Source organism: Macroventuria anomochaeta, assembly GCF_010093625.1.
Source record: "Macroventuria anomochaeta strain CBS 525.71 unplaced genomic scaffold BU25scaffold_31, whole genome shotgun sequence".
Classification (NCBI taxonomy): Eukaryota; Fungi; Ascomycota; class Dothideomycetes; order Pleosporales; family Didymellaceae; genus Macroventuria; species Macroventuria anomochaeta.
Window position 1 is genome coordinate 100332 of NW_022985392.1, and position 23846 is coordinate 124177.

At 52.1% G+C, this 23846-nt stretch overlaps 11 protein-coding genes across 11 annotated transcripts; 8 read left to right on the forward strand and 3 right to left on the reverse strand.

Moving 5' to 3' along the window:
- Positions 1 to 312: 312 nt before the first annotated feature.
- BU25DRAFT_157534 (adenosine deaminase) lies at positions 313 to 1973 on the forward strand. Its single transcript, XM_033700693.1, has one exon. The coding sequence runs from the start codon at positions 712 to 714 to the stop codon at positions 1783 to 1785; it is 1074 nt and encodes a 357-aa protein (XP_033558504.1). The 5' UTR covers positions 313 to 711; the 3' UTR covers positions 1786 to 1973.
- Positions 1972 to 3537, forward strand: BU25DRAFT_157566 (uncharacterized protein). Its single transcript, XM_033700694.1, has 2 exons — positions 1972 to 2130; positions 2190 to 3537. The coding sequence occupies exon 2, from the start codon at positions 2216 to 2218 to the stop codon at positions 3437 to 3439; it is 1224 nt and encodes a 407-aa protein (XP_033558505.1). The 5' UTR covers positions 1972 to 2130; positions 2190 to 2215; the 3' UTR covers positions 3440 to 3537.
- A 1647-nt stretch (positions 3538 to 5184) lies between these two features.
- BU25DRAFT_157488 (uncharacterized protein) lies at positions 5185 to 5977 on the reverse strand. Its single transcript, XM_033700691.1, has one exon. The coding sequence runs from the start codon at positions 5784 to 5786 to the stop codon at positions 5370 to 5372; it is 417 nt and encodes a 138-aa protein (XP_033558506.1). The 5' UTR covers positions 5787 to 5977; the 3' UTR covers positions 5185 to 5369.
- A 598-nt stretch (positions 5978 to 6575) lies between these two features.
- On the forward strand, positions 6576 to 7816 carry BU25DRAFT_157490 (uncharacterized protein). Its single transcript, XM_033700692.1, has 3 exons — positions 6576 to 7334; positions 7391 to 7515; positions 7604 to 7816. Exons 1-3 carry the CDS (start codon positions 6722 to 6724, stop codon positions 7673 to 7675), a joined length of 810 nt encoding a protein of 269 aa, XP_033558507.1. The 5' UTR covers positions 6576 to 6721; the 3' UTR covers positions 7676 to 7816.
- Positions 7817 to 8718: 902 nt separating this feature from the next.
- BU25DRAFT_413567 (uncharacterized protein) lies at positions 8719 to 9160 on the forward strand. Its single transcript, XM_033707062.1, has one exon. It carries the CDS (start codon positions 8755 to 8757, stop codon positions 8929 to 8931), a length of 177 nt encoding a protein of 58 aa, XP_033558508.1. The 5' UTR covers positions 8719 to 8754; the 3' UTR covers positions 8932 to 9160.
- A 1254-nt stretch (positions 9161 to 10414) lies between these two features.
- Positions 10415 to 10893, reverse strand: BU25DRAFT_424110 (uncharacterized protein; the record flags this gene model as incomplete). The annotated part of the gene is made up of 2 exons (XM_033708257.1): positions 10415 to 10587; positions 10638 to 10893. 2 exons carry the CDS (start codon positions 10891 to 10893, stop codon positions 10415 to 10417), a joined length of 429 nt encoding a protein of 142 aa, XP_033558509.1.
- Positions 10894 to 12383: 1490 nt separating this feature from the next.
- Positions 12384 to 13727, forward strand: BU25DRAFT_157733 (PEBP-like protein). The gene is made up of 4 exons (XM_033700696.1): positions 12384 to 12791; positions 12846 to 12890; positions 12940 to 13371; positions 13430 to 13727. Exons 1-4 carry the CDS (start codon positions 12606 to 12608, stop codon positions 13442 to 13444), a joined length of 678 nt encoding a protein of 225 aa, XP_033558510.1. The 5' UTR covers positions 12384 to 12605; the 3' UTR covers positions 13445 to 13727.
- Positions 13728 to 13754: 27 nt separating this feature from the next.
- On the forward strand, positions 13755 to 14120 carry BU25DRAFT_308565 (uncharacterized protein; the record flags this gene model as incomplete). Its single annotated transcript, XM_033702093.1, has 1 exon — positions 13755 to 14120. A coding segment is annotated over one exon (366 nt), but the record flags the coding sequence as incomplete, so codon positions are not given.
- A 1271-nt stretch (positions 14121 to 15391) lies between these two features.
- Positions 15392 to 17216, forward strand: BU25DRAFT_493629 (peptidase S28). The gene is made up of 4 exons (XM_033711729.1): positions 15392 to 15540; positions 15591 to 15756; positions 15810 to 15935; positions 15984 to 17216. The coding sequence occupies exons 1-4, from the start codon at positions 15409 to 15411 to the stop codon at positions 17144 to 17146; spliced, it is 1587 nt and encodes a 528-aa protein (XP_033558512.1). The 5' UTR covers positions 15392 to 15408; the 3' UTR covers positions 17147 to 17216.
- A 127-nt stretch (positions 17217 to 17343) lies between these two features.
- BU25DRAFT_399051 (glycoside hydrolase family 16 protein) lies at positions 17344 to 20500 on the reverse strand (the record flags this gene model as incomplete). Its single annotated transcript, XM_033704929.1, has 2 exons — positions 17344 to 19058; positions 19116 to 20500. The coding sequence occupies 2 exons, from the start codon at positions 20495 to 20497 to the stop codon at positions 17369 to 17371; spliced, it is 3072 nt and encodes a 1023-aa protein (XP_033558513.1). The 3' UTR covers positions 17344 to 17368.
- A 1197-nt stretch (positions 20501 to 21697) lies between these two features.
- Positions 21698 to 23341, forward strand: BU25DRAFT_399054 (glycosyltransferase family 2 protein). Its single transcript, XM_033704930.1, has 2 exons — positions 21698 to 23044; positions 23101 to 23341. The coding sequence occupies exons 1-2, from the start codon at positions 21717 to 21719 to the stop codon at positions 23288 to 23290; spliced, it is 1518 nt and encodes a 505-aa protein (XP_033558514.1). The 5' UTR covers positions 21698 to 21716; the 3' UTR covers positions 23291 to 23341.
- The last annotated feature ends 505 nt before the right edge of the window (positions 23342 to 23846 follow it).

The window sequence follows — 23846 nt, forward strand, 5'->3', positions numbered from 1 at the left end:
ATTGCGATGGCAGTCTTGAATTCCACTGTCGCACAGCTTCGGGGAGGCTCCTTCTCGTGATGTGACGATCAAGGAGCGCATAGCGCATGCGCTGGTGCGTACGTGATCGCTCTTAGCTGCAGTCATCGGAGTGAATGTACGGAGTGAAACATGAATTTTGGGTCATCTCGTTGATGGCTGTGTATTATGATGAAAGAGAAGGGAAGTTGCAAGGGCATCCGCTGGGACAGGAGGGCGCTATCCCCAGGTGGTTCGGATCTCGATAAGCACTCTCACCCCACATTGCACAGCAACTTTTCCTTTCCAGCTCGATTGACCTTGCATGCGTCTTCGCAGACCTGACGATCGGTAAGGAGGTAGAGGCAAGCCTTGCTGACGCCGTACCCGGATATGACTGCCCTCTCCTAAAGTAGCTTAGTGCTGCCTGCTACTAGCGTGAGCCCTTCCTCCCCACATTCTTCATCTGAAGGCTCACCGCTTGCTGCCTGACAAAGTACGCGCATGCAAGCTCCATTCTGTGTCTCAAATTCCTCAGAGTTTTCTCACAATGGGTCCTTCTGCTTGCGCACATCGGCGGCACCCGAAATACTACGCTAGCGACGGAAAAGTGGGCTGAAAAGACTTCTTGCTCCGACAACACATAAAGAGCTTGACTTGCCCATATGTTCGAAAAGCTAATCGGCGGACTCAAACAACAACCATAGCATCAACATGTGCCAAGTACCACTTCACAACTTCCTGGCCGAGCTGCCGAAATGCGAGCACCATCTTCACCTGGAAGGCTGTTTGTCACCGTCTCTGACCTTCAAGCTCGCAGCGAAGAACAACATCAAACTGCCAAGCAAGGAAGAGAAGCCAGAGTACGAGTCGGTTGAGACACTCGAGAAACGCTATGAGCACTTTGATAACCTCCAGGACTTCCTCGACTGCTACTACCTGGCCCTGGATGCAGTCATCACCAAGGACGATTTTGAGATGCTAGGCTGGGAGTACTTCACAACAGCTCACGCGGACGGTGTCAAGCATGCGGAAGTCTTCTTCGACCCCCAGAGCCACACAGACCGTGGCATCGCGTTCGAGACTGTGGTAGCTGGGTTCAATGCCGCATGTGAGCGCGCAGAGAAAGAGTTTGGAATTACCAGTCAGCTGATCATGTGCTTCCTACGTCACTTGCCCGCAAGCAGCGCTGCGAAGACGATGCAGAGCGCTATTGACGGTGGTTTCTTCAAGCAGCAGCAGGGCAAGGACCGTGTCATTGCCGGATTGGGGCTTGATTCCAGCGAAGTCGGGTTCCCGCCAGAGCTGTTCAAGGAGCAGTATGCGCAAGGAAAGGAGCTGGGACTGCACAGGACTGCGCACGGGGGCGAGGAAGGCGACCCAACGTACATCAGCGGCGCGCTAGACTCCTTGCACTGCGAGCGCATTGACCACGGCATCAAGCTTGTTCAGGACCCGGAGCTGTTGGCACGCGTTGTGAAGGAGCAGATTCTGTTGACAGTCTGCCCGTTGAGCAACGTCTGCCTACAGGCTGTCAAGGAGGTTGGCGAGGTGCCCATCAGGCAGTTCCTCGACGAGGGCGTCAAGTTTAGCATCAACAGCGACGACCCCGCGTACTTTGGCGGCTACATTCTCAAGAACTACTGCGCCGTACAGAAGGCTTTCAACTTGAACAAGGACGAGTGGAAAAGCATTGTGCAGAACTCGATCAACGGCAGCTGGATTGGGCAGCAGCGAAAGGAGGAGTTGCTTGCTATGCTTGAGGAGTGCATGAAGAAGCACGCGTAGGTTGGAGGCTTGCAAGCAAGGCGAAGCGGGAGGCGACGGAAGGCCGAGAAGATACCCACACCAGCATGACATTCGATTGAAGCACAACACCGCCATGAGTCGAGTTCGTTGTTACACGAGTGAAGTGAACCACGCTGGTATTTCGGTGGGGTTATCAGCGCAGCTTAGGCAGCAGGATCGGCGTATCGGGGGCCGATGATCTGATGATCGATCCTGGAGTCAATCATCCGAGCGGACGAAACTCGCAACGACGCGCTTTGCAGTCAGATACAAGAGCAGCCTGCAGACCTCTTGAAACCTGAAATTCTATACCACAAGACAGCTGTATATCGCCATCCCAGAACAGTAAGCGCGATCTGCCAACCATTCTGTGGTGATGCAGGAACGAACCAATGACAGGGCAGTCAGCAGCACGCAGTCTGTCTCCACGATGGCCTCGACTACGCAGACCCCACACGCATCCCACGCGGGCGAGTCGACAGTCGGCCAGCCAGACAACTCTGTCAGCTGCTATCGGAAGGTTATCGGCCGACTGGGCTCACTGGGACGACGCGACAACCGTCCTAAGCGCGTCTTTGCGCCCGTCCCAAAGACTTCACAAGGCCGCCTCGATGCCTCCCTGCACGATGCGCCGCTCGATGCGAGCGCGATAACCCCGTCGGACGTCTCGGCAGCGAGAGAGAAGGGAAAAACGGTGCTGTATCTCGCATACGGCTCCAACCTATGCAACGAGACCTTTAGAGGCGTGCGCGGCATCAAGCCCCTCTCCCAAGTCAACGTCCTCGTCCCCTCCCTCCGCCTCACCTTCGACCTGGCCGGTATCCCCTACGCCGAGCCCTGCTTCGCCAACAGCGCGCGCCGAACCCCCTCCGCGCCCGCTCCCTCCCCCGACGAACCGCACTACCACAAAGACCGCTGGCAAAAGGGCCTCGTCGGCGTCGTCTATGAAGTCAGCCTCTCCGACTACGCGCACATCATCGCGACCGAAGGCGGCGGCGCTTCCTACCACGACATCCTCATCGACTGCCACGTGCTCCCCGCCGCGCCCACCGTGCCCTCGCACCCCACAACCGCCCCGTTCAAAGCGCACACGCTCTTCGCGCCCGCCGTTCGCCCAGCTGAAGCGCGCGCTGCAGACCGCATTGCTCGGCCTGACCCCAGCTATGCACAACCCTCAGCGCGGTACTTGAAGCTCATCACCGACGGCGCCGCGGAGTGCGAGCTACCTGCCGAGTACCAAGAGTACCTGCACAATATCCGGCCGTATACTATCACCACAAGGAAGCAGTTAGTGGGCAAGGCGCTGTTTATGGCGATATGGACGCCCTTCATTCTTATGGTCTTCACGATGAGTAGGAGACTGCAGGATGATAAGGGCAGGGCGCCGAAGTGGTTTGCGAGGTTGGCCGCAATGATATTTGCGGGCATGTGGGCGAGTTATGATGGCGTGTTCAGGGAGACGTTCGGCGACGGTGAACGGACGATTGGTGATAGGATGGATGGGTTGAGGATGGAGAGGCCGTACAACGATGAAGGGGTGTCTAGTGACAGGGATGCGGAGAAGGACAGTCTGCTCGAGGACGCGGTCGCGACGCTGGACGATTTGGCTGGGCAAGAGAAGGCTGAGGTGAAGACAGGAGATCTGCTTGTTTGAGGCACGAGCATCAGTTAATCCGTTGACCACAGCAGCACGCAGCGGCCGTGACACTGTGCGCGACGTCCATATTGAGCAATCTTACGATCCTATCACCAGCCTCTTTCGTCGGTCGATACACTGCACGTTTCTATTGGGCCACCATTTCACGCACAACAGGAACCGGCTTGTGGTTGGGGAGGACACAGCCTTGTTTCAAGCAAGGACCAAGACACCAGAGCTCGGTAATGGTATGCCTGCAGCGGGCTGCATGGCGGTAGACCCGCAACACAACGTGCAGCCTTGCCAAGAGTAGCCTTCTCTGATCAACTGACCTCGAAACAACTGACCTCGAAACCGGAGCACACGAAGTCCGATCATCGTGTCCGTGAATATTCGACCGTGTACTATTCGCATGCGCTGTTGCGTCTCTAGCTCTCGCAGCTATCGTTAGTCACTACGACCAAGCGTCGACTGCTGAGAACCCTCGAACAACTGCCATGTTGCTGAACGCAACCAAACACGTCAGTGACGAAGAGTTTCTTGCTGCTTGCACGGACTGACAGCCTTCAGGGTCCAACAGTGTTTCCCCTCTTGTTTGCTTTAATCCTCGGACGAGCAAACGCCCACCATCCTTCGTTGGCGCCTAGAACGCGGCGAGTGTATTGGAATATTAGACACACTGGTTGCAAGCACTCCACTCACAAGCACAGTAGTATCCCAGTTTCAGCTACATACTGTCAGTGTTTTGGGGATTGTCCTGGTGTCTGTGTGGGCATTGTCGCCGGTTGGGGACCAGGCGTCGATCCGACAGATGACCGTTGGCTCTAAGAATACTAGCGGATCCCGACTCCTTTGTTCGGCTTGGTGAAAACCAGTAAGTCTACTCGGTCCTTTTCACTACAGCAGAGAATTATTCGGTACGCCTTCCTCCGTCGCCATCCACCACCCACCTCGAATCCAACCCAACAATCAGATCTTAAAAACACCAATTCTCATCCCGCAACGTCGCCCAAATACCCGAGCCCGAGGCTTCACGCCCGTCTATGCACCGATCTTATCCACTTTCCACATCTCGCAAACCATATTCCTCGACTTCGACTTCATCTTCATCCTCAACGTGTCCCTCGAACCGGATCCGTACGTCAACGCGATCAACCTGGTCGGGTTCGCGGTCGAAGTGTCGCCGGAGCCGGTGGTGAGTCTGCTAGTTGGATTTGGAGTTGAGGTGGTCACGGATATGATTATGGAGGCGCAGAGTCGTTTTATATCGTGGCGGCGTAGGCCGCTATAGTACACTGATAGCTACGGCGAACGACAACGTAGGACTATCGAGTTGATGGAAGACTGCGCTGAGTTGCTATCTAGCCAGGAGAAGACGACCATATATCTCACCTGTAACACACTAGACTAGGTAGTCTGCTACGGGCATAGTCAGACCTTGTACGTACTGATTGGTACCGCACCAAAATCGAACGGCTTCCTGGAGGATAAAGTGAACGAGGGTTCTTTGTGCCGAGGGGTTTGTTCGCTTTCGTGGTGACGTGGCGTCCAAACGACAAACAAAACGGACATGACATGGGTGTTCGCGTCAACGATAGTACATCTACATCTCGTTCTCAGATCGATGTACTCAACACGGCTAAGAGCGCTGCGACCGGCGAAACGGTTGTGAAAGACGCGTGGCGCGATGTCTAGGAACAAGTGCAGCGTTCGATTGTTCCTGCCGGTGGGGAAGTTGCTACGATGACCTCTGCGCCGCTGGTGTGGGCTTCTGCTGAGGAGATGGCTGTCTAAACACCAGAAAACATGACTACGAAGAAAGACTGATTTGATGGTGCCGGCTTGTGGCTAGATGACCACGTTGACAAATGTCGCGGTCAAAAAGACCGACCTTCTTAACCCTAGAGTTCAGAAGGCTTTATACACCGTTACAACAAACATTCGCAAGTCAGATGGACACACGAGTATCCCGATCATCCGCTGGCTGGCAGCTTGCCGAAACCTGAGTTCCGGTCACGATGCGCGGATCCAAGTCATGCTGCGAGTAGTGGGGATGTTGTTGCGTTGTTAACGGGTGGACAGTTGCATCTGAAGCAGGGCGAGAAGAAAAGAGAAGAAGAGATGCGGAAAGAGGTGGAGAAAGAGAGGAAGAAGAGAGGAAGAAAGAGAGTGAGAAAGAGAGTGAGAAAGAGAGTGAGAAAGAGAGTGAGAAAGAGAGTGAGAAAGAGAGTGAGAAAGAGAGGAAGAAAGAGAAGAAGGACAAGGCCAAAAAGGAGAAGTCGAACGTGCAGAAAGAAAGCTCTATGGACGACAAGTCGAAAGCAAAGACACCCAGCAATGGAGTGAGGGTACAAGATGCCGACATTGACACTGAGGATCCAAGTGAAAGGGGTCGTCATGTGGCACACTCGTGTGAGACCGACAAGCGTGAAGACAACAAGGGTCTACGGGATTAAGCAAACAAGGTCAGGAGAATAACAGTTCAAAAGGCGAGCTCAGCAGTCTTCTGGAAGATGTAAGTTGCACATTCAGTATCATGCTGGTAGGTCCACTTACTGTGAGCACAGAATCTCCTATATTTAGTCATTGTACAACACCCCTCATTGGCTGGTAGCACGTAGTGCTGGCAATCCATGACCTCCTATTGTCGACAACCCCTGAGATGGAGATGGCGAAAGCAGATACTAGACTCGAGGTCTTGGACCATCGGGGTCAGTTTTGATGTTCCTGACACAACAGGGTAGCCATGACACTGCGGACGTGCTTCGTGGACTTCCCACCTTCACTTCCGATTCATCTCCCCAGGACGCGCCATGGAGCCTTCACTGTCCGTTTGCTCCAAGCGAGCACTCCCTCTCGCTTTCCAAGACGCTGTTCCAGGTCAGCCTCCTTATATACTTATACTTTGCCGACACTACTCCTACGAATTCAACCACAACTCCACTCTTCCATTCGACTATGCAGTTCTTCTGGATGGTACTCCTTGCTACTCTTGGGCCATCCATAGCTCTTATCAATGACTCGGACTCCCTGCCCAATCCACAAGCTCTTGCTGCCGGCACGCCGCAATCTGCCACCAGCACAGGTGACGAACACTCCTCGGTTGACTTTCCAACCACTCTGCTCGACGACAACTCTTGGGAGAACCTCAGGTGCAAGGGCGACAACCTCATGAAGGCAATGCATGCCAACGACGAAGCCGCTGGCAAGTTCTGGAATCCGCTCCTTTCCTCTGCAGAGAGCCAGTGGGACGACTTTAGCAAGTACCTACCTCCCTGTCGATTTCCGTGATGTTTAACGATGACAGGTGACCTTGCTGGCTGGAACTGGCAAAATGTGACAGATCCCGAGGACACAAGGGTGAGTTTCCTCCTCAAAGATGATCGTGGATGTCCTGGTTACGGCCTCGGCGCTGCCCTCAACGACCTCGGTCTACCAACCAAGTCAAGCGATGACCCCAACAATGGCATCCAAGTTATCTACGTTTCCCATGGAGATTTTTCGCTCCTACCAACCGACCCTGGGTACGTATCGGTAAATGGCCAAACGTACAATGTTGGCGCGACGACCTACCACATCACTGGAGGTTACTACAAGTTCGGCATCGAAACCTCGACTGGCGCCATCTTCGGACTCGATCTTCTGGCGCCTGTAAAAGCAGCTACAGAACGTAAGCCGCCAGTCCCCAAAGAAGGACTACCTGCTTTGCAACGATTCTCGGACGTAGCCTGGCTGTTCTGGGCAAAGCAGACTGCTCGCAAGAACAATGTCAGATACATGTTCACTATCGCCATCGTCAACGAGGAGACACAGAAGGCAATCCGCCGGGCTCTCAAGAGCACCAATGCTACGTATGGCCCATGGCCTGGTGCGACTTTCAGCACTGATTCCGACGAGGGCAAAGTTCTCCTGGGTATGTGACGAATATTCGGGCGAAATGAAACGATCCAAACTGACGATCCCCTTTAGGCTCCCCAAACGGACGCGCTTACGGATATTTTCTTTCGCAGCATAAGCGAGAGCTTGGAGGGAACATGTACATCTCCAAGATCCAGGTCTTCCATGGCGAGACCAAGCCGCTCATTCCAAATATGGTATGTATACCTTCGAACATGCTATGTATACCTCGGAGCATGTTTTTGGTCCTTCGGGCAACTTAATAAGGTACTGAATTGCCCCTAGGTCCTTCATGTCGAGCAACCGAAGCCGACCGCGAAGAAGCGGGGGTCGCGAAAGAGGAAGGCGAAGTTATGAGAGTAGCGTGGAGGTCTTCGTGGGTTTGGAATCAGCATTTAGATCGCGTGAAGGGGGAAAATAATAGTCATGTTATACGAATTGATGGGTGCTAAAGGTGCGATTGTAAATGAGATGAAGAGTGAAAGGACGCAACGCGTCGCATCGCCTGATGACGTATATCTTTTCCACACCTATCTCGGATTGGTTAGACAACTTTGCATTGACGCGTTGTGCGTGAAGGCTACGCGTTAAACACAATCACTAACTCTGGAGAATATCAACACAATAATGACTGTTCATTACTCAACGTAACGCTCCAGGGTTTTACAACCGTTTCGATCCCCGGCAAGTGCAAGGCCTGACTTTTCACAACGGCATGTAGGAAACCAGAGACTAAACGCCCTCGGCGTTACGAAGCTCCAGGCGTGCCTGTACATCTTCACTTCATCCTCTTCTCTTATCCCCTTCTCTGCATCAAAGCCAGCCCAGGGCTTAAGCGGCTTCAGCTCGTCATCTATCGCACATCGTCTTTTGAGGCACTCTTTGGCCCAGCGTATAAGTCGAGGCCGAGAGAAAGAAGACTCGGCTAGCCTGGCCGCCCGAGATACGAAGGTGCTTATGCGCATCACAGAGTCACGGACCGCGACGGAACTGTGCCGCCGCCTCTACCACCTACTACCGGCTTGGCTACAGCTACAATGCAGCGGCTCGAGCAACGGCTCTGAGCGTGGAAACCTTTAGAGGGTTGAAATGCGGCAGATTCGTGAAACGGCACTGTGCCGTCCTGAACGGTAAGCTGGAGCCTGGAGTCCTTCAGGATATCGCGGGAATCGGGACGTCTAATTTTACGCAGTTGAAAGTGTGAAACCAGTGCCAAGGAGACCTCAGGGTGTCAAAATGTGGCAGCATTGTAAATCCACCATGTACAGTTCTCTCAAGGCATTCCCAAGCCCAGAGGATTTCGGGATAACGTAATTTGTGAACATTTGGAAGTGTTGTTTCGCGCTTCTTGGATGGCAAACCTCCCTGCACATAGGGCACTGTTGGAACCCCTGTAATTACGTTCCTGCGCACTTGCTGCCGATTGCATGCCCCCAATGGAGGCGAACAGGCTCTTCATGCTCGTGATTTTTGCAATTGTCGGTGTCACAAAGGTGATGCATGCAAACGATGCATTCCTCTTCGGCCTTGGAGCCAATGGTGGTTGTGTGGTATTTTGGGAGGGTGGCGATGAACGTGTCGACAGTGGTCCGGCATCGGTGAGGACATGTTGATGTGTGGTGGTGATTGTGTGTATAGTGTGTGAATGGCTTGAGATGATCACTTAAGTAATTATATGTGTGACGATGGAGATGAAGATGTGATGTGTGATAATTCTTTTTCGGAGGGCGGGTGAACGACTTTAAAGACTTCGGGGGCGGGGGAAGATCAACTGTTGCGGTGTGGGCCACTGTAGAATACTGATAGCTACGGTAAACGATAACGTAGGACTATCGGGTCGATGGAATACTGCGCTGAATTGCTATCTAGCTGGGAGATGACAACTTATATACCTGACCTCAGGCCAGTGACCTGTCACACACTAGTCTGTCAGGGGTACAGTCAGACCTTGTGCAGACCGACCGATACCGCAACATCAACTCATCCAAAGTGCAAAAAGACCACGTACACCAGGCGCCTCAAGACCACACTCTATCAAGCGCCTCCAGATCGCGCTGTACCAATCGCCTCAAGATCAACTCGACCCAGTGTTTCCTCCAAAGGCGCAGATCAGGCGAATTACAGCACTTCTCAGTACTGTTTGGCGGATGTAATACTTGGTGAACCATATTTCGCATTAAAAAATACTCGTTTGATGACTCTGAGCCTTATCAGACCACACTTTATACCTCAAAAGAATCTTCTGGAGACTACAACACGCAATCAGACCCTCGACCATCTAAGTAGAATTGCAGCGGCGATCACAGGCAACACACTAACCAGCTCACCCAGCCCTGCGAACTCTGGTGGAATGCGCGCATTTACGAAAGCGCCTGCGCCTAGAAGCACTGAAAATAGGTTGTAGACAAAGCTCTAACCAAATTTAGAGGCCACCCTGTCACCGATGAACATGACAATGGGCTTGCGTGGCTTTTTCGATGCCTGAGCCAACGAGGGCCTAGCCTGAAGGGCTTCGATGTACGCTCGTTTGTCAGCAGGCGAACAGCGGGAGCGCACGTTACTGCCGGTAAATGCGAGCTGACTGGCTGCAGACTGTACTGCTCTGTCATCATCTCCAGACAATATGTGAACGGCGATATCGCGCCGTTGCAGCTCTGATATGGTGGATGCGGCGTCCGGTCGAAGAGCATCTTGGAGTCCGTAGATCGCCGTGACATTGCCACCTACAGTGAAGCCTGTGATAGTGAGACCTTTCGACAGCAACGACTTCACCAGCGGGTGTGCATCCAAATCGAGCCACCTTGAGTTGCCGGCTCGTAAGGCTGCCCCTTGCTAGCTACCTTCAACACCCATTCCGATCACGACTTTCGCATCTTGTATGTCCAGCAACCTTGTCTGCAATGTCTTGTATCCTCAGCTTTGATAATTCCGCTTCATCGACCATGCTCGCAATCGTAATGATGGTGTTATCTCCCGGTGGGCGCGTGAGGCGAACGGTAAGCATGACTGAACCGTTTATTGATCCTGCGATGACAGGGGAGCCAACGTGCTTCTCGACAGGCTTCGATTCGCCCGGTGAGCATCGATTCGTCGACTTCAGACGAGCCAGTGACCACTGTGCCATCCGTGGGTATCTGCGAGTCTGGCGCGACCTTGAAAACATCTGCCGTATTGGAGGAACCTAGTGTCAACGTCTTTGTCTTGTCCCTTGTGGTAGACAAGTATAGCGGTGGGGTTTGCAAGGATAGTATTGAGACCGATCCAGCAGCCTGTTTATAGTCAATGAAAGCATCTGGAAGATGAGAGTGACATGACTTACCTTCTGCCGAGCCAGCGACGCGACCCAGCGCCCGAACATGATGAGGGTAACAAAAAGCGTCGAAGAACTCGCCAGTCGATAGAGGTTTGCCAGCAATCATGTACCCAAACGAGACAACCGAGAACACGTAAGCCGCTCTTGTGCTCAACACCATGAGCAAGTCCATCCCGATGACCCGAGAAAACACGAGTGCCTTGAGGCTTTGGGGTAGAAGGGGTCTGCGATGCCCATAACGAGGACCAGGATCGTAAGGCATGCCGGTAGCAGGGTCATAAGGCCCATATGCCAGACGTGCCTGTTTCCAGTGCGTCCAAAGTCGGATCTGGTCGCATTGGTGCTAATTGCATTGTACTTTCCCACCCTCCCTCGACAAGGTCTCATGCCCCGACTACATTTAAGTCATAGAGCACACGTTGCTGAGTGGCTGTATATCAATCGCGCCGTGCGGCCATTCGCCAATCGGCAACCGCCGCGGACTTCCCAGTGCAGATGAGATCAAAGCTTGACCCCTGCGTCGAGACTTGCCCGCATCTGAACCCAGTCGTACGCGCGAGATGCTTGATAACATCCTCGACAGTCGCAGCGCTGTTGTCGATGTCGAACTCGGCCCGGGCGAGGATAAGACTCGTTCGAAGCTTGCTCACGTCAGGCAGTATGGTCAGGGTACGCTGGAGCTTCGTCTCGCGTCCTGTACAAGTCATACCGGATATGCTGAGAACGGCATGCTCTTTGCCTACACCGCTCTTTTCGGTATCGACGAATTCGTGGGTGCCAGACCGTAGTTCAAGTGTATCGATTGTGGTGTTGACTTTCTTTTCGCTTGTACAGCAGCCTTGCCCGCCGGTCGCGCTAGAGCAGCAGCTTGGACCCTTCGAAGACTGCGCATTGCGAGCAGTCTGGTGAACGTTTGTTGGGTGTGCAGACTTTTGTGCTCGCTGGTGGCTTCTTTAAGCAACAACCACCACCGCAAGTCATGATGGTACGAGAAATACCGTGAGACAATTCGGACAGAGACAAGAACAGCAGATACTGAGACAAAAGAGAGAGGAACGAACTAACATTCTCATTACGATATGTGTGTCTTCGAGTCGATAACATATCGATATGTCACCACTTTCACGCTTGGCGTGAGGAGGGGGAAGGTGCCATTGTTGCGCACGTACATCGCAGCCCTTGATCATTGGGAATGCGATTCCTGGCAGACGCAGAGTCTCGAAAAGAGACAGTTTGTTCGTCGATACTGATTACTGCCTCGCATGGTGCAGCTGGATGGTAAAGCTAGAAGGGAGTTGCCTAAATTGGAAAGTTTTGATTACATGTGGATTGCGGGGTGAATTTTTGACGCCGGCAGTCTCACGACCAGCGCAGAAAGCGCGACGCGCGCCGGCCGCGTTTCTTCAACTACACTCTGTTAGTCTGGCGGTAGAATGTCTTTCTTCCATTGCTCAAAGCCACTGGGTACACAAAGACTGTACGCAAGCGTCCCGACCTCAGCTATCAATGTTGAGTCAACGTCGTGGGTGAGTGCGGCGTTGTTGACGCGTTGAACACGACGAAGCCCGGCTGCTGCCCAAGCGAGCCTGCACGTCTACCAGCACCATCGCGACCAACAGCTCAGGGCGCGCAAGTTCCAGGTGTTGCTAAGTAAAAGCTTGTATGCCGTTTTTGCCAGCGATGACATAAGTACGAACGGGCACGCATATTAAAAGAGCTGGTGATGGCCGTTACAACATTGGTCCTGCATGTCATTTGCACGTCATGGAGCGCTCCACACCTTCCAACGGCCGCATATCGATGCCGTTCGAGGCGACGACAACAGGCCATTCTTTCCAAAGAGGAACAGATGATGCGTCTATATGAACATCACCTGTTCTTAAGCTGGACACACTTCAGCTATATATCGCCTTAGGCAAACCCGCGACTCCAATACACATATACCATCAACACAAACAAGCTATCATCATCAACATGTCGACTACTCAAAACAGTGCACTCTTCTCGGAGCACAAGGTCACTCCAGACGTCTTGTCCAGCGATGCTGACTTGTCCTACACGTTGACAGTGTCGTGGCCAGAGACGAAGTTGGATAGGCCTGCGGAGGAGCTCGACCGCAATCAGACACAACCTCAGCCAAAGTTGTCGCTGAGCCCTCCGGTATGTATTACTATGGTGTGAGCGCATGATGGCTATACTTATCTACTCTTGCAGCCCTCCAAGCCATTGAAGAACCTCGTGCTCGTTATGACCGATCCAGTAAGTGCTACCATAGATTAGAGAACCTCTCATCTCACATATATTGTAGGACCTCATGATGAATGACGACACATACTTCGGTCAGGTGCGCCACTGGCTTGTCAGCAACGTCTCGACAGACTCAGATGGCTCTCTGAATATCGCCCAAGGAAAGGAGATCTCGTCATACCTCGGTCCAGCGCCCTTGCCAAACTATCTCTACTCTCGTCCTCACCGTTATGTCTTCATTGTAGCCAGTGGATCTGGTCAGGTTGATATTACACCAGAAGACCTACAGGAGCTGCAGCAGCCGTATGTGGCTGCTATCTCAGGGAAGCAGGGCGAAGTTCAGGATCTTAAGGACCGTTGGGGCTTCAATGCGCAGAACCTGATTGAGAAGAAGGGACTCAAGGTGGAGGCTGTGAATTTCATGCGTGTGCATGGCACTCTTGGCAGCGCGGCTACGAATGCAGGGTTGATGGGTCAGGCCGCGATCAATAAGGTGAGTGCATGGATGTGGCATATTTTGTTGATAACAAGTCGCTGACTATGATCGACAGATACTCGGAAAGTAAACAGCAAAGACCAAAGGGAAGTTCTTAAAAGCCCGAACGAGGACATCATCGGGGTCATTGCTCGGTGATAGAGTGAGGGTGGTGTCAGCCAGCTGAGCGGGGTATGCACTGGGCCACATTGAACGCAGCCTCGTTAACTTCGACGATCATCTTCTATGTCACGCCCCTTGTTCCCGTCAACCATCAGTCTTTCTTATTTCTAGGCGAGGATGTGACGAGTCAACACCCATTAACTTGTGTTCCTTTCTCATAGATCTCTGCGAGTAACTACGTGCTGCGCCATGGACGCACGTCTTCTCGGTGGCCGAATCATAAGCACCAGCAGCTTGATTTGAGTAGAAATCAGATACGAGTTCTTCTACTGCTTCAAGGACATGCGCCCCTTACGATCAACTGTATCGTCACTACATTTGATGTAGCAAACACACCCCCGTACATCACGGTGTCATATGCCCGGGGTGAGGCGCATCTATTGGAAACAATACAAGTAAATTACGGCTACTATAGTATACGACGCAACCTCTTCGACTTCTTGTCTGCTTTCCAGGAAAATACAGCGAATCACATGTATCTCTGGATTGACCAGATCTGCATTGACCAGAAGAACATCGAGGAGCGGAACCACCAAGTGCAACAGATGCAGCATATTTACAAAAGTTGCAAGTTTGTGATATCTTGGCTTGGTCAGGAACCACAAGGTGTCCAGGCGGCGCGACTATTCAACAGCACGATAACCCAGACCCGCTTGATGTCTTGCTGCACAATCGGTACTTTACTCGTCTCTGGAGTGTACAAGAAATCTTGCCGGCTCCCGAAGTTCGATTCCTCTGTGGTAATGTGTGGATCCAACATTCGGCCATTATACGCATTATATACTGGTACAGTTGGGGCCAAGTCCCAAACACCTCTCTTGCTCTCCTCAGTCCAAGGCACAGTGGTCTCCGGAATTCCAGTCATCCACTCCGACGTCTCATTTCGTGTATCAATCGTTACAGCGGTAATGAGTGTGCCAATCCTGGCGATTAAGTGTACAGATTTCTGAGGTCCATTGAAAGCGCAAACCATATTTGGCCACACAATCTCACGGTGGATTATGGAAAGTCAGTGTGTTGTAGTAGTTGCAATAAATGAAGGTGTAACCGCGCAGGGCAGTCGGTCAGGGGAAACTACGCGAAGCAGTAGAATCAGTATATATTGTTGTTGTTCTTGTTCAGTGTTCTGTCTCTCTCACCGGGCCACCAGGGTCTGTTTACATGACGTATCTGTCGTTCAGACAGAGGTAGAAAGTGCTTGTTGGAAAGGGCAAGAGCACTGCACCAACACACGTGGCACACATGGCCTCTATACTCCATAAACCGTCACACAGTGGGACAAGTTTACCACGATACTGTCTACGCTGTCGGTGCATTATCCGCGGAAGACGTGGATGAAGAAGAACGGAGCTTGTGGGAAACAGAGACACGTGTCTTCGCAAGGAGGCTTGGGGAAAACATGAGGCTACCTGAAGCTACGTGGAGGTTGATATCAGAGGCGTGCGGTTGGCCTAGAGATATTCAAGACTCGAAATGAAATTTGCGAGATGCAGGAGCACAGAAGGAAGGGCTGACCTGTAACACTGTACAGTTCAGTCATGCAGCTCGAATGTCATGCCGACAAGCCAACATGAGGTCTTCGATCTTCACTGCACTTGAGGACACGGTGCGAACGGCTCGGAGTAGAAAGTAGAAAGCGGGTGTCAAGCGATGATAAGCACTACCAAGCTCGTTCAAGCTTTGAACATACCTGCCTATTGCGGCAACGCTCGCTTCATTTTGCCCCACCTTTAACGGTACGGATGAGCATGACGTGACCGACACTTGCGATTACATCCTGGAAGCCCGGGAACACAAGCTCAGGGTGAAGTTTTAAAGAGAGTGTGCTGCCCACTTGATCCTTTATTGCATCAGATCAAAACCCTGGGGTGCATGATGAAGGTCCCAACTTTACTTTGCGCTTTGACGGCCATTACATCCGCGACCCCGGCTCCATTTCTATGGCAAGACAAGAGAGCAGCAGATTCTGTGCCCGCTTACGCTGCCCACACCATTGATCAACCTGTATGCGTACCGTCTCACTCTTTGAGAGTAGACTCGCTAATCAATCGCAGATCGACCATTTTCAGAACTCCAGTCGCTATGAACCGCACACAAAGGACACATTCAAGCAGAGATACTTCTTTGATTCATCCTACTACAAGCCCGGAGGGCCGGTATTTCTGTACATCGGCGGAGAGACGAGCGGAGAAAGTCGGTTCTCGAACCTGCAAACCGGAAGTGAGTGCGCACTCATCAGTGGCGCGATAATTCCACAGGACTAAGTTTTGCAGTTATCCAAATTCTGATGGAGAAGTTCAACGGTCTCGGTGTGATCCTTGAAAACCGTTACTATGGACACAGCTACCCTTTCAACACCAGCACGACGGACGAGCTGAGGTTTTTGACCACCGAACAAAGTACGAAAAGCTTCAATTCCCGTCCCTCTATATCCTGACATGCATTAGCTATCGCCGACAACGCATACTTCAGACAGCACGCTACTTTTCCTGGTGTCAACAGCAGTCTCAGCGGATCTGATGTCCCCTGGATCATGTACGGCGGTTCTTTGGCCGGTGCGCACACTGCTTTCACGATGAAGACGTACAACTCCATCTTCGCTGGTGGTATTGGTAGCAGTGCTACTACCCAAGCTTTGCTTGAGTACCCTCAGTGGTACGACCCTATCATCAAGTACGGTCCTGCAGACTGTGTTTCCCGAATCGTCAATATCGTTGGCAAGATTGATGCTCTGATCCAATCCGGCAACAAGCAAGGCATCCAGCAGCTCAAGGATATTTTCGGTCTCGGTGCGCTGCAAAGCCTGGGTGACTTCGCTATGACCATCGCGTTCCCGATCGGTGGTCCAATGAACTATCCGACAAACACCTGGCAGGAGTTGAACTGGAACGAGACCTATGGCTCGAATGACTTCTGGAACTTCTGCTCCAACGTCACAAACATCGACCCGCCCAAGAACATAAGCAGCGTCGACACCGCACTTTCCAAGTACTCCAACGGCGATCCCTGGACTGGCCTGGGCGGCTACGCCGACTACATTAAGAAAGTTCTCCTACCAACCTGCGAAAGCGGCCGCATAGACAGCACAGACGACGGCTGCTTCAGCACCCAAAACCAAACCTTCTACGCGGACCCTACAAACAGCGCCTCCCGGTCCTACCTGTACTCGACCTGCTCCGAGTCTGGCGCCTACCAAGTCGCTCCCAAATCTGGCCCCTCCCTGATCTCCCGCGTCCTTCAAGTCCCCTATACACAACAGTGGTGTACATGGGCCTTCCCTGCCGGCCAACATAACAGCATCCCAAAGTCTCCTGAGCTGCACTATTACAACAAGTACGGTGGATGGAACACCAAAGCCGAGAACCTCGCGTTGATTGATGGGAGCACGGATGTCTGGCTTGATCTGTGCTATCACTCGGATCTGGCGCCAAAGCCGAGGATTAGCAGTGATAAGTATCCGAGTTATCTTATTGCTGGGGCGGGACATCATTGGGATAGCTATGGAATTATGGATGTTGCTGTTGAGCCGGCGTATATTAGAGAGGCGCATGAGTGGGAAATCAGGACTGTGAGTAGATTCTTGGAGTTTTGGGCGGAGAAAAAGCACTGAATCTGCTAAACTCAGCGATACGTCATTGTCGGAGACCACAGTAGAGCTACGTATGGACATTTAAGCATGCACTTTAATGTAAGGAAGCGAAGTTTGTTTTGCAACCCAACCATCTACAAGTCCACAAGGTCCAACACCTTCCATCTGGCACTCAGACAATATCCCTCGAAATGCTAATTGCGAAGCTCGTACAACATGCATATCATCAACGGCACCTCCCAACTAGGTGCGTGCAGCTTCCTTGCCGGACTCCTCCATCCAGCCTCCTTCACTCATCACAGGGCTAATCTCATACACTACTTCCTTCTCGTCGCCCTTACCAGAGAAGATGGAAACGCTATTACGCACGACTCCCGAACTTCGATTGCTCGAATTCGCCTCAACGTCGTCTTTCACATCACCGTTAACCTCGCGTCCTTGGAAGAGGTCGTCTGGGAATGGGAACAGGGTCCTGCGACGCGGTGGGCTCTTCTCTTGCGCAGTCATCCACACCAAGGCAGTAATGTCTTTGCCAAGTGCTTCAACCACTGGTGTGACGATCGGGAGAGAGAAGAAGAGGACGGCGTAGGATGTGACACCGACAATGGCGACGTTAATGCCATAGGAGAAGTCTCGTTCGGCGAGGAAAACCATGAGCCAGCTACCCCAGCTCCAGAAGACGAGACCGTGAAGAAGGTAGATGGTGAAGATATGAGGGAAGAGGACAAGCAGAGGTGGTGTGGAAAGCAGCCATTGAACGCAGGTCGAAAGTTCGACGATAGCCTGCATGCCACCTGCGAAGAGAAGACCGTTCAGTCGAGGGGTGTAGTAAGCTGGGTAACCAGCATTATCGGTGTACAAAAGCGCTTCACCGGTCGCCTCGTCAGGGTGGATGTCGTGTTCTGCAGTTGCGAAGTTGAACTCCATCCAATTTGGCAGCAGGTTTACCGCGAAGCCCAATGCGACACACAACCAGGCGAACGTCAGAAGCGGGTAGTAGGTTCCCGGATGTGCGTACAGCCATTTCTTATACTTGTAGGTAACGTCGAGATCAGTGAGTAGCAGGCCAAGCCACAAGTAGGTGCCCCATGATCGTGCATACCAGTGGTTGAGCATACAGAAGATGTAGAAAGCGATGCGCTTCCACGTAGTCTTCATCTCTCGAACGACAATTGCGCCAAGCAAGACAAGCCAAGAACCCTGAAGTTGAACAGCAATGGTCCAGAGGACACCCGTGCAGTAGTTGAAGGTGATCTGAGGCACCGCATTCGGGACGAGGTAGATCAGCTCGAGGATCTCGGAGATGTACTGGCCAAAGTTCTCATAGCGTGTGACGTAGGGCCATGTTGACCAAGTCAGGGACGGGATATAGCGGAGAAACTTAGTCGCGCCGACATCGATGAGGAAGTACTCTAGTAGAGCGATAGTAGCAACAGGGATCATGAGACGTGGTGTTCGGCGCACAGCAGCCTTTGCTACGTCCTCGAGCTTGCCCTTCCTTAGGTAGGAAGCAGTCAAGAAACGGACGGAGGTTGTGAAGAACACACCAAGCCACATCTGATTCAGAATAAACGGAGCAACAATCCTCTGGGCCCAGTACTCGGATACTGCATGTTGTGGGGCACCTGGAATGACGATGGCAGGAACGAAGGTGAGACCAAAGTGCATGACAGTAACGACGATGGCACACAATGCAACGAGACCAGCCAGATGGTCAATACGTTCTCGTGGTGGTGGCGGTTGTGCTCTCATACGAGGAGCCGGCATTGCTGATTCAGTGACGATCTCCATTTGGATTTTGTCGGTTGTCTGTTGGGAACTATGAGGCACAGCAATCGTCTGCTCAGAGCCAATGTTATTGAGATAACCCTTATGACCTTTGACCATGGCGGGCGAAAACCCGTCTCTGGATGGGGAAGAGAAGTTGCTCTCACTCAGAGTAGGTAACCCATCCTTCCCGAGTTCAAAGATGCTGTTGTATGGAGACAACACGTGTGGCGTTGTGGCCCGGCTGTCAAAGCGCACAGAGTTGGCTCGTGAAGGTCCGTGAGGCGTCGCACCTCCGACTATCGAAGTGCCAGTGCTCGGTCCGATTGGCTCGATGGTCAAGTCATCTGACTCATACTTGGACGACGTTGGTCGGCTCGATGCTGGTGATTTTTGCATCAACTTCTCTGAGCGAGGCTCAATAGCCTTAGGCGAGGTAGTCTTTACATCTTGGACTGCGGCTGATGATAGTGGTGAGACCGACGCAGCTCCATGGCCTGATGTCTTAGGCTGCGTCATACGACGGATGAAAGTATGTAGAAGAAGAATAGTCGATAGTGCAAGACAGCCTATCGAGATCCAGAGCGCCGGCATACGCTTAATGCTTTTGTGTGGATCTTGTCGCCATTTCTGCATGGCCTCATCGGCAAAAGCTGTCGAGCCACGTAGGGTGTTGTCATCCATCAAACACGCATTAGCGATTGAACATCTGGTGACAAAGTCTTCGCGGGCAATATCGTCCATGGTTGAAGAGTTGAAGAACATGCGAGTCCAGCCGACCTCAGCAACTGAGACTCGACTGGGTGGACCCTTCATTGAGAAACGATTGCCGGTAGACCAATGTTTGAGGTACAAAGGCGCAGGCACTGACGGCATTCCACTGTTGTCTTTGTGTAGGATCTGTCGAGTGAGATTGCCACCAACATAAAAGTTGGTGTGATCTTGGGTCCAGTCGATGCGGTACTCAGTGAAGTCCCAGGGATTGACGTTACCATTACTGAGACGTCCTTCCAAGGTCGTGTAGTTACGGTCTGCTGTAGGCTGTTCGAGAAGCTGTGTATAGTTGACACCGAGGTCACGGGTAGTGAATTCTCCGCCAATGAAGGTGCCTATCCATGCCTCGGAAGCATCATTCATGTTCATGACGCTAAGCTCTGTGACTTCTGTCTCGTTGTATTGCCACATCATCGACATGGCCGAACCAGCGGACGTGCGTCCTGGCGACTTGATAAGCGTGCGGAAGGAGCCGTGTTGGATGTCTTGTCGTGCCGTGCGAAGGCCAGCTCCTTGTACAATATGATCGTTGGTTGGTGGCTGCACGAGAAACTGGAGAGAGTCATTTCCGGGTTGAAGGTTTGCTGGATCAGCGCCCTGGCGGTATATGGCGTTCCAGTCCTTTTCATACTTGTTGCTGTACTGCTCGGCGACGAACTCGGAAGGTAAGCCGTTTGTTTCGTTGAAGTATACGATAATGGAGTCTGTGAAGAGTAACCCAGTGCTACTATCGTAGAAACCACAAGTGCAGTTTCCGTCTCCGCCAACAACTTCACTTGCTGTAGGTAGAGCATACAAGAGGAACCAAGCAAGGAAGGTGAAGAAGAACATGATGATAAACGAGCGTGTGAACGTGAAGAGAGTACAAAACAAGAGACAATGCGGGTTCAGTAAAGACTCAGTGTTCCATGCATGGAGCTTGCCTGGTGAGAAGAATGGAGGAAGACGACCAGGTGGCAGCGGCAGTGGAGCTGTACAACGACGAATAATTTTGGAACAGAGACAGCTTGACGGACTCGAGAGGAGCCGTAGTCTTGGTATGAGCTCTCGAACGATCAACAATCTGTCGGTACTGAAGACTTTGCCTATGCAACCCTTGCTAGAAGGCCAGGATCGGAGGACCGTCGAACGTGTTGCAGACACCCTGACGAGTTACACCCATTGTTACACTGACCACGGGAGATACCTAGACGAACGGTGTGCTGCGTGGCCTGCGGATCCGTTGGCCGTCGAGAGAGGAAGAAGAAGAGCGATGATTTGTTCAGAAGTGGGGCGAATCAGCGCTAGCGCCAGGTACTAGTGGGGATGTGCCTTCCTTTCTGTTGAGACTAGCCTTTCTGACCCTGCACCTCGACATCTGGCCGCGTTATTATTTGTTCCCGACTGAGCGTCATTAATCACCATGCACAGTGTCGCACTACAACAGGGTAGTAGACGCAGTACCACCTGCAGAGCCTTCTGAGCATGCAGGACGCGTTATCTATCGTCAGATCTAGGAACACCAAGCCTAGCTAATACTACACTGCAGTAGATTTCAGGGACAGAAGATGACACCCGGTCTTCCCCCACGGACACACCTTACCGACGACATGGTCCAGTATTGCCAAGATCTACCGAACGCGACGATCAGAATTGTGCTGAAGAAGATCTTGCATTTTCGCGTCTGCAAGATAGACAAGGATGTGTATTGCAAGGCTCATGACGAGACCCACTTTCAGCTTTGGCTCAGCCCGGGGAACGCAACGAGAAGACCGACTGAGAAAGCAGACGGCAATTACAGTTGCTCATTCTGTTCCGAGACTATCTAGTTGTTCGGCTTTGGTATTCTTCTCTCTTTCTACCACCAGTCAATCGTTTCTACATTCGTTGTTACGTTCTTTACCGAGCACATATTGTGCTGCACCAGCCTTTCTACTTTGCAATCGAACCGCTTGAGTCAACTGCTGGACCTCAACACCTTTCGATAGTCACCACTCGTTTTGACTGACGTTTCACTTGTTTCTGTCTCCACACTCTCGTACCTCGCTGAGCAGCTCTTTGCATACCTACCATGTCGGAGACCAAGGACTTCACTATCGAGATTGGCGAGGTTGCGCCGGTTACACCCACTGGCCAGCAAGCTCCGAAGGGACGAACGTTTGAAGACATTATCGAGAGAGTGTCTTCGTGTTTATCAGAGTGGACCCCGTTCTGCCTCGTGGCATCTTACTTCGTCTTCTCAACATGCATGTACATGTACTGCAGCGAGGGCTTGATTGCCGTGTTCTGGTTCATTTACATGTGCACAAACTTCTACATCGCTGGAGCGACTGTTCTTGAGGCCTTCATGAGTATCACTCCCTGCCGTGAGGCAAGAGAGGTTATCACCCAGGCAGAAGAAAAGGATTGGCTGTTTCCCACAGCTCACAGCAAGCTACCGATTCTGGATCTCATCATTGTGGCATACCTACCGAACGAGAAGAACATCATCGTGGACCGTGCCATCTATGCCTTGGAACAACTGGACTATCCTCAGGACAAGATCCGAATTAACATTCTCTATAACACACCTGTCTCAATCGAGCCTCTGGAAACCGAACTTCACGAACTGCCTCTGAAGTATCCACATGCTAGGGTCATCAAGGTACCCAATTCTACCTCGAAAGCAGACAACCTCAACTACTTCCTTACCCTGGACACTGGCTCTGACGTTATTGCTGTCTACGACTGCGACCACTACCCGCATCCAAACGGCCCTCGCTGGGCAGCCGAGCGCTTCATGGCTGACACCGAAGTCGACATTGTTCAAGGGCGATGCATTGTCTTCAATTCTAACGACACTTTCCTCACCAGTATGATCGCTGTCGAGTTCGACAAGATCTACGCCGTATCACACCCAGGACGTTCCACGATGTGGGGGTTTGGTTTGTTTTGCGGAAGTAACGGTTACTGGCGCACAAGTCTTCTTCGCGACATGAAGATGGACGGTTCTATGCTGACCGAGGACATCGACTCTGCGCTGCGAGCTTTTTCCCGTGGCTGTAAGACAGTCCATGATCTTAACGTCACTTCGTACGAGCTAGCACCCACAACATTCGGTGCCTTCTGGAAGCAGCGTCTTCGATGGGCCCAGGGCTGGGCTCAAGCTTCTATGCGACACGCCAAGATGATTTACAATGGTGTCCAGGATCCGCTACATGAGGGCACCAAGCGAGACTTCACAGCGAGGTTCGGCGTTCTTTCGCTTCTGCTCATTCGTGAGGCTTCGTACTACCTAGTCACGCAATACACGTGTCTGGTCCTGTCGTTCCTGATTGTTAAATTTCCCTCCTCAGGCGAGGAGCTATGGAAGCTGGTCTATTTCCAGTATCCCGTGTCACAGTGGCTGTTCATCATCAGGTGAGTACAATCCTCTTCGGGGTCGAGTTCATGAACTATGCTAATGCAGCCCACAGCCTGATGTGTCTGGTAGCTACGCTCTGGATCACCAATCAGGTCAAATCCGAGTTTGTCTCAAGGAAGATGATCATTCTGTTCTCTATCACGTACCCATTCTATCTGGTATTGTCTGCGACCATCGGACTCTACGGACATGCTCGACAGATCGTCAAGTACAGCTCCTGGAACCCAACAGCCAGAAATTAATGTCTTTTCTGTGCACATGCTTTGGCAGCTTTGCCACTTAATGTATCTTACTTTATTTCTGCCTCTGGGCGAACACATAGGGTTTGGCGTGGAGTTAGGTCGGTATACTGTTATCATCAATATCACATGCATGCATTTACGCAAACTTTTCTTCACAAATCTGTTCTGCAAGCTCAGACTAGTGCCACACCCATTCGAAGGTGCGACTATTGGCACTGCGCCCAAAATTATAGTCTCGCGCATGAGTCGCTATCTTCACTGTCTTTGATTTGACAGCAACCCCGATACGACGGTAACGGCCTCTCCGAATCTTCTCACCATTGACGTCAGCTATCTGCTTCGACAGCATCGGTCTGGATCGACATTGTTCTCGGTCGCGATCTATTTCGATCAGTTTTGCCTAGCCAAATCAACGCATATGATAGAGCTATCTCGGCTAGCCTTATAGAGCCTCACCACACGGATGGACGTTGATCTTGAAACGCGTGGGGGGGTACGAGACCCACAGGGCTTCGGGATAACCTCGTGTTCGCTGGCGGTAGCACCCCGGCGCCTT

Bases quoted from the DNA above. Each gene is read 5' to 3' on its own strand.
- BU25DRAFT_157488 (XM_033700691.1), bottom strand. From the start codon at position 5,786: ATGTCGGCATCTTGTACCCTCACTCCATTGCTGGGTGTCTTTGCTTTC.
- BU25DRAFT_493629 (XM_033711729.1), top strand. From the start codon at position 15,409: ATGATGAAGGTCCCAACTTTACTTTGCGCTTTGACGGCCATTACATCC. The intron at 15,757-15,809 runs GTGAGTGCGCAC...TAAGTTTTGCAG, and splicing joins CTCGAACCTGCAAACCGGAA to TTATCCAAATTCTGATGGAG. The intron at 15,936-15,983 runs GTACGAAAAGCT...GACATGCATTAG, and splicing joins GTTTTTGACCACCGAACAAA to CTATCGCCGACAACGCATAC.
- BU25DRAFT_157566 (XM_033700694.1), top strand. From the start codon at position 2,216: ATGGCCTCGACTACGCAGACCCCACACGCATCCCACGCGGGCGAGTCG.
- BU25DRAFT_157490 (XM_033700692.1), top strand. From the start codon at position 6,722: ATGACAGGTGACCTTGCTGGCTGGAACTGGCAAAATGTGACAGATCCC. The intron at 7,335-7,390 runs GTATGTGACGAA...GATCCCCTTTAG, and splicing joins CGAGGGCAAAGTTCTCCTGG to GCTCCCCAAACGGACGCGCT. The intron at 7,516-7,603 runs GTATGTATACCT...AATTGCCCCTAG, and splicing joins AGCCGCTCATTCCAAATATG to GTCCTTCATGTCGAGCAACC.
- BU25DRAFT_157534 (XM_033700693.1), top strand. From the start codon at position 712: ATGTGCCAAGTACCACTTCACAACTTCCTGGCCGAGCTGCCGAAATGC.
- BU25DRAFT_157733 (XM_033700696.1), top strand. From the start codon at position 12,606: ATGTCGACTACTCAAAACAGTGCACTCTTCTCGGAGCACAAGGTCACT. The intron at 12,792-12,845 runs GTATGTATTACT...CTACTCTTGCAG, and splicing joins AGTTGTCGCTGAGCCCTCCG to CCCTCCAAGCCATTGAAGAA. The intron at 12,891-12,939 runs GTAAGTGCTACC...CATATATTGTAG, and splicing joins TGCTCGTTATGACCGATCCA to GACCTCATGATGAATGACGA.
- BU25DRAFT_399054 (XM_033704930.1), top strand. From the start codon at position 21,717: ATGTCGGAGACCAAGGACTTCACTATCGAGATTGGCGAGGTTGCGCCG. The intron at 23,045-23,100 runs GTGAGTACAATC...TGCAGCCCACAG, and splicing joins CAGTGGCTGTTCATCATCAG to CCTGATGTGTCTGGTAGCTA.
- BU25DRAFT_413567 (XM_033707062.1), top strand. From the start codon at position 8,755: ATGGAGGCGAACAGGCTCTTCATGCTCGTGATTTTTGCAATTGTCGGT.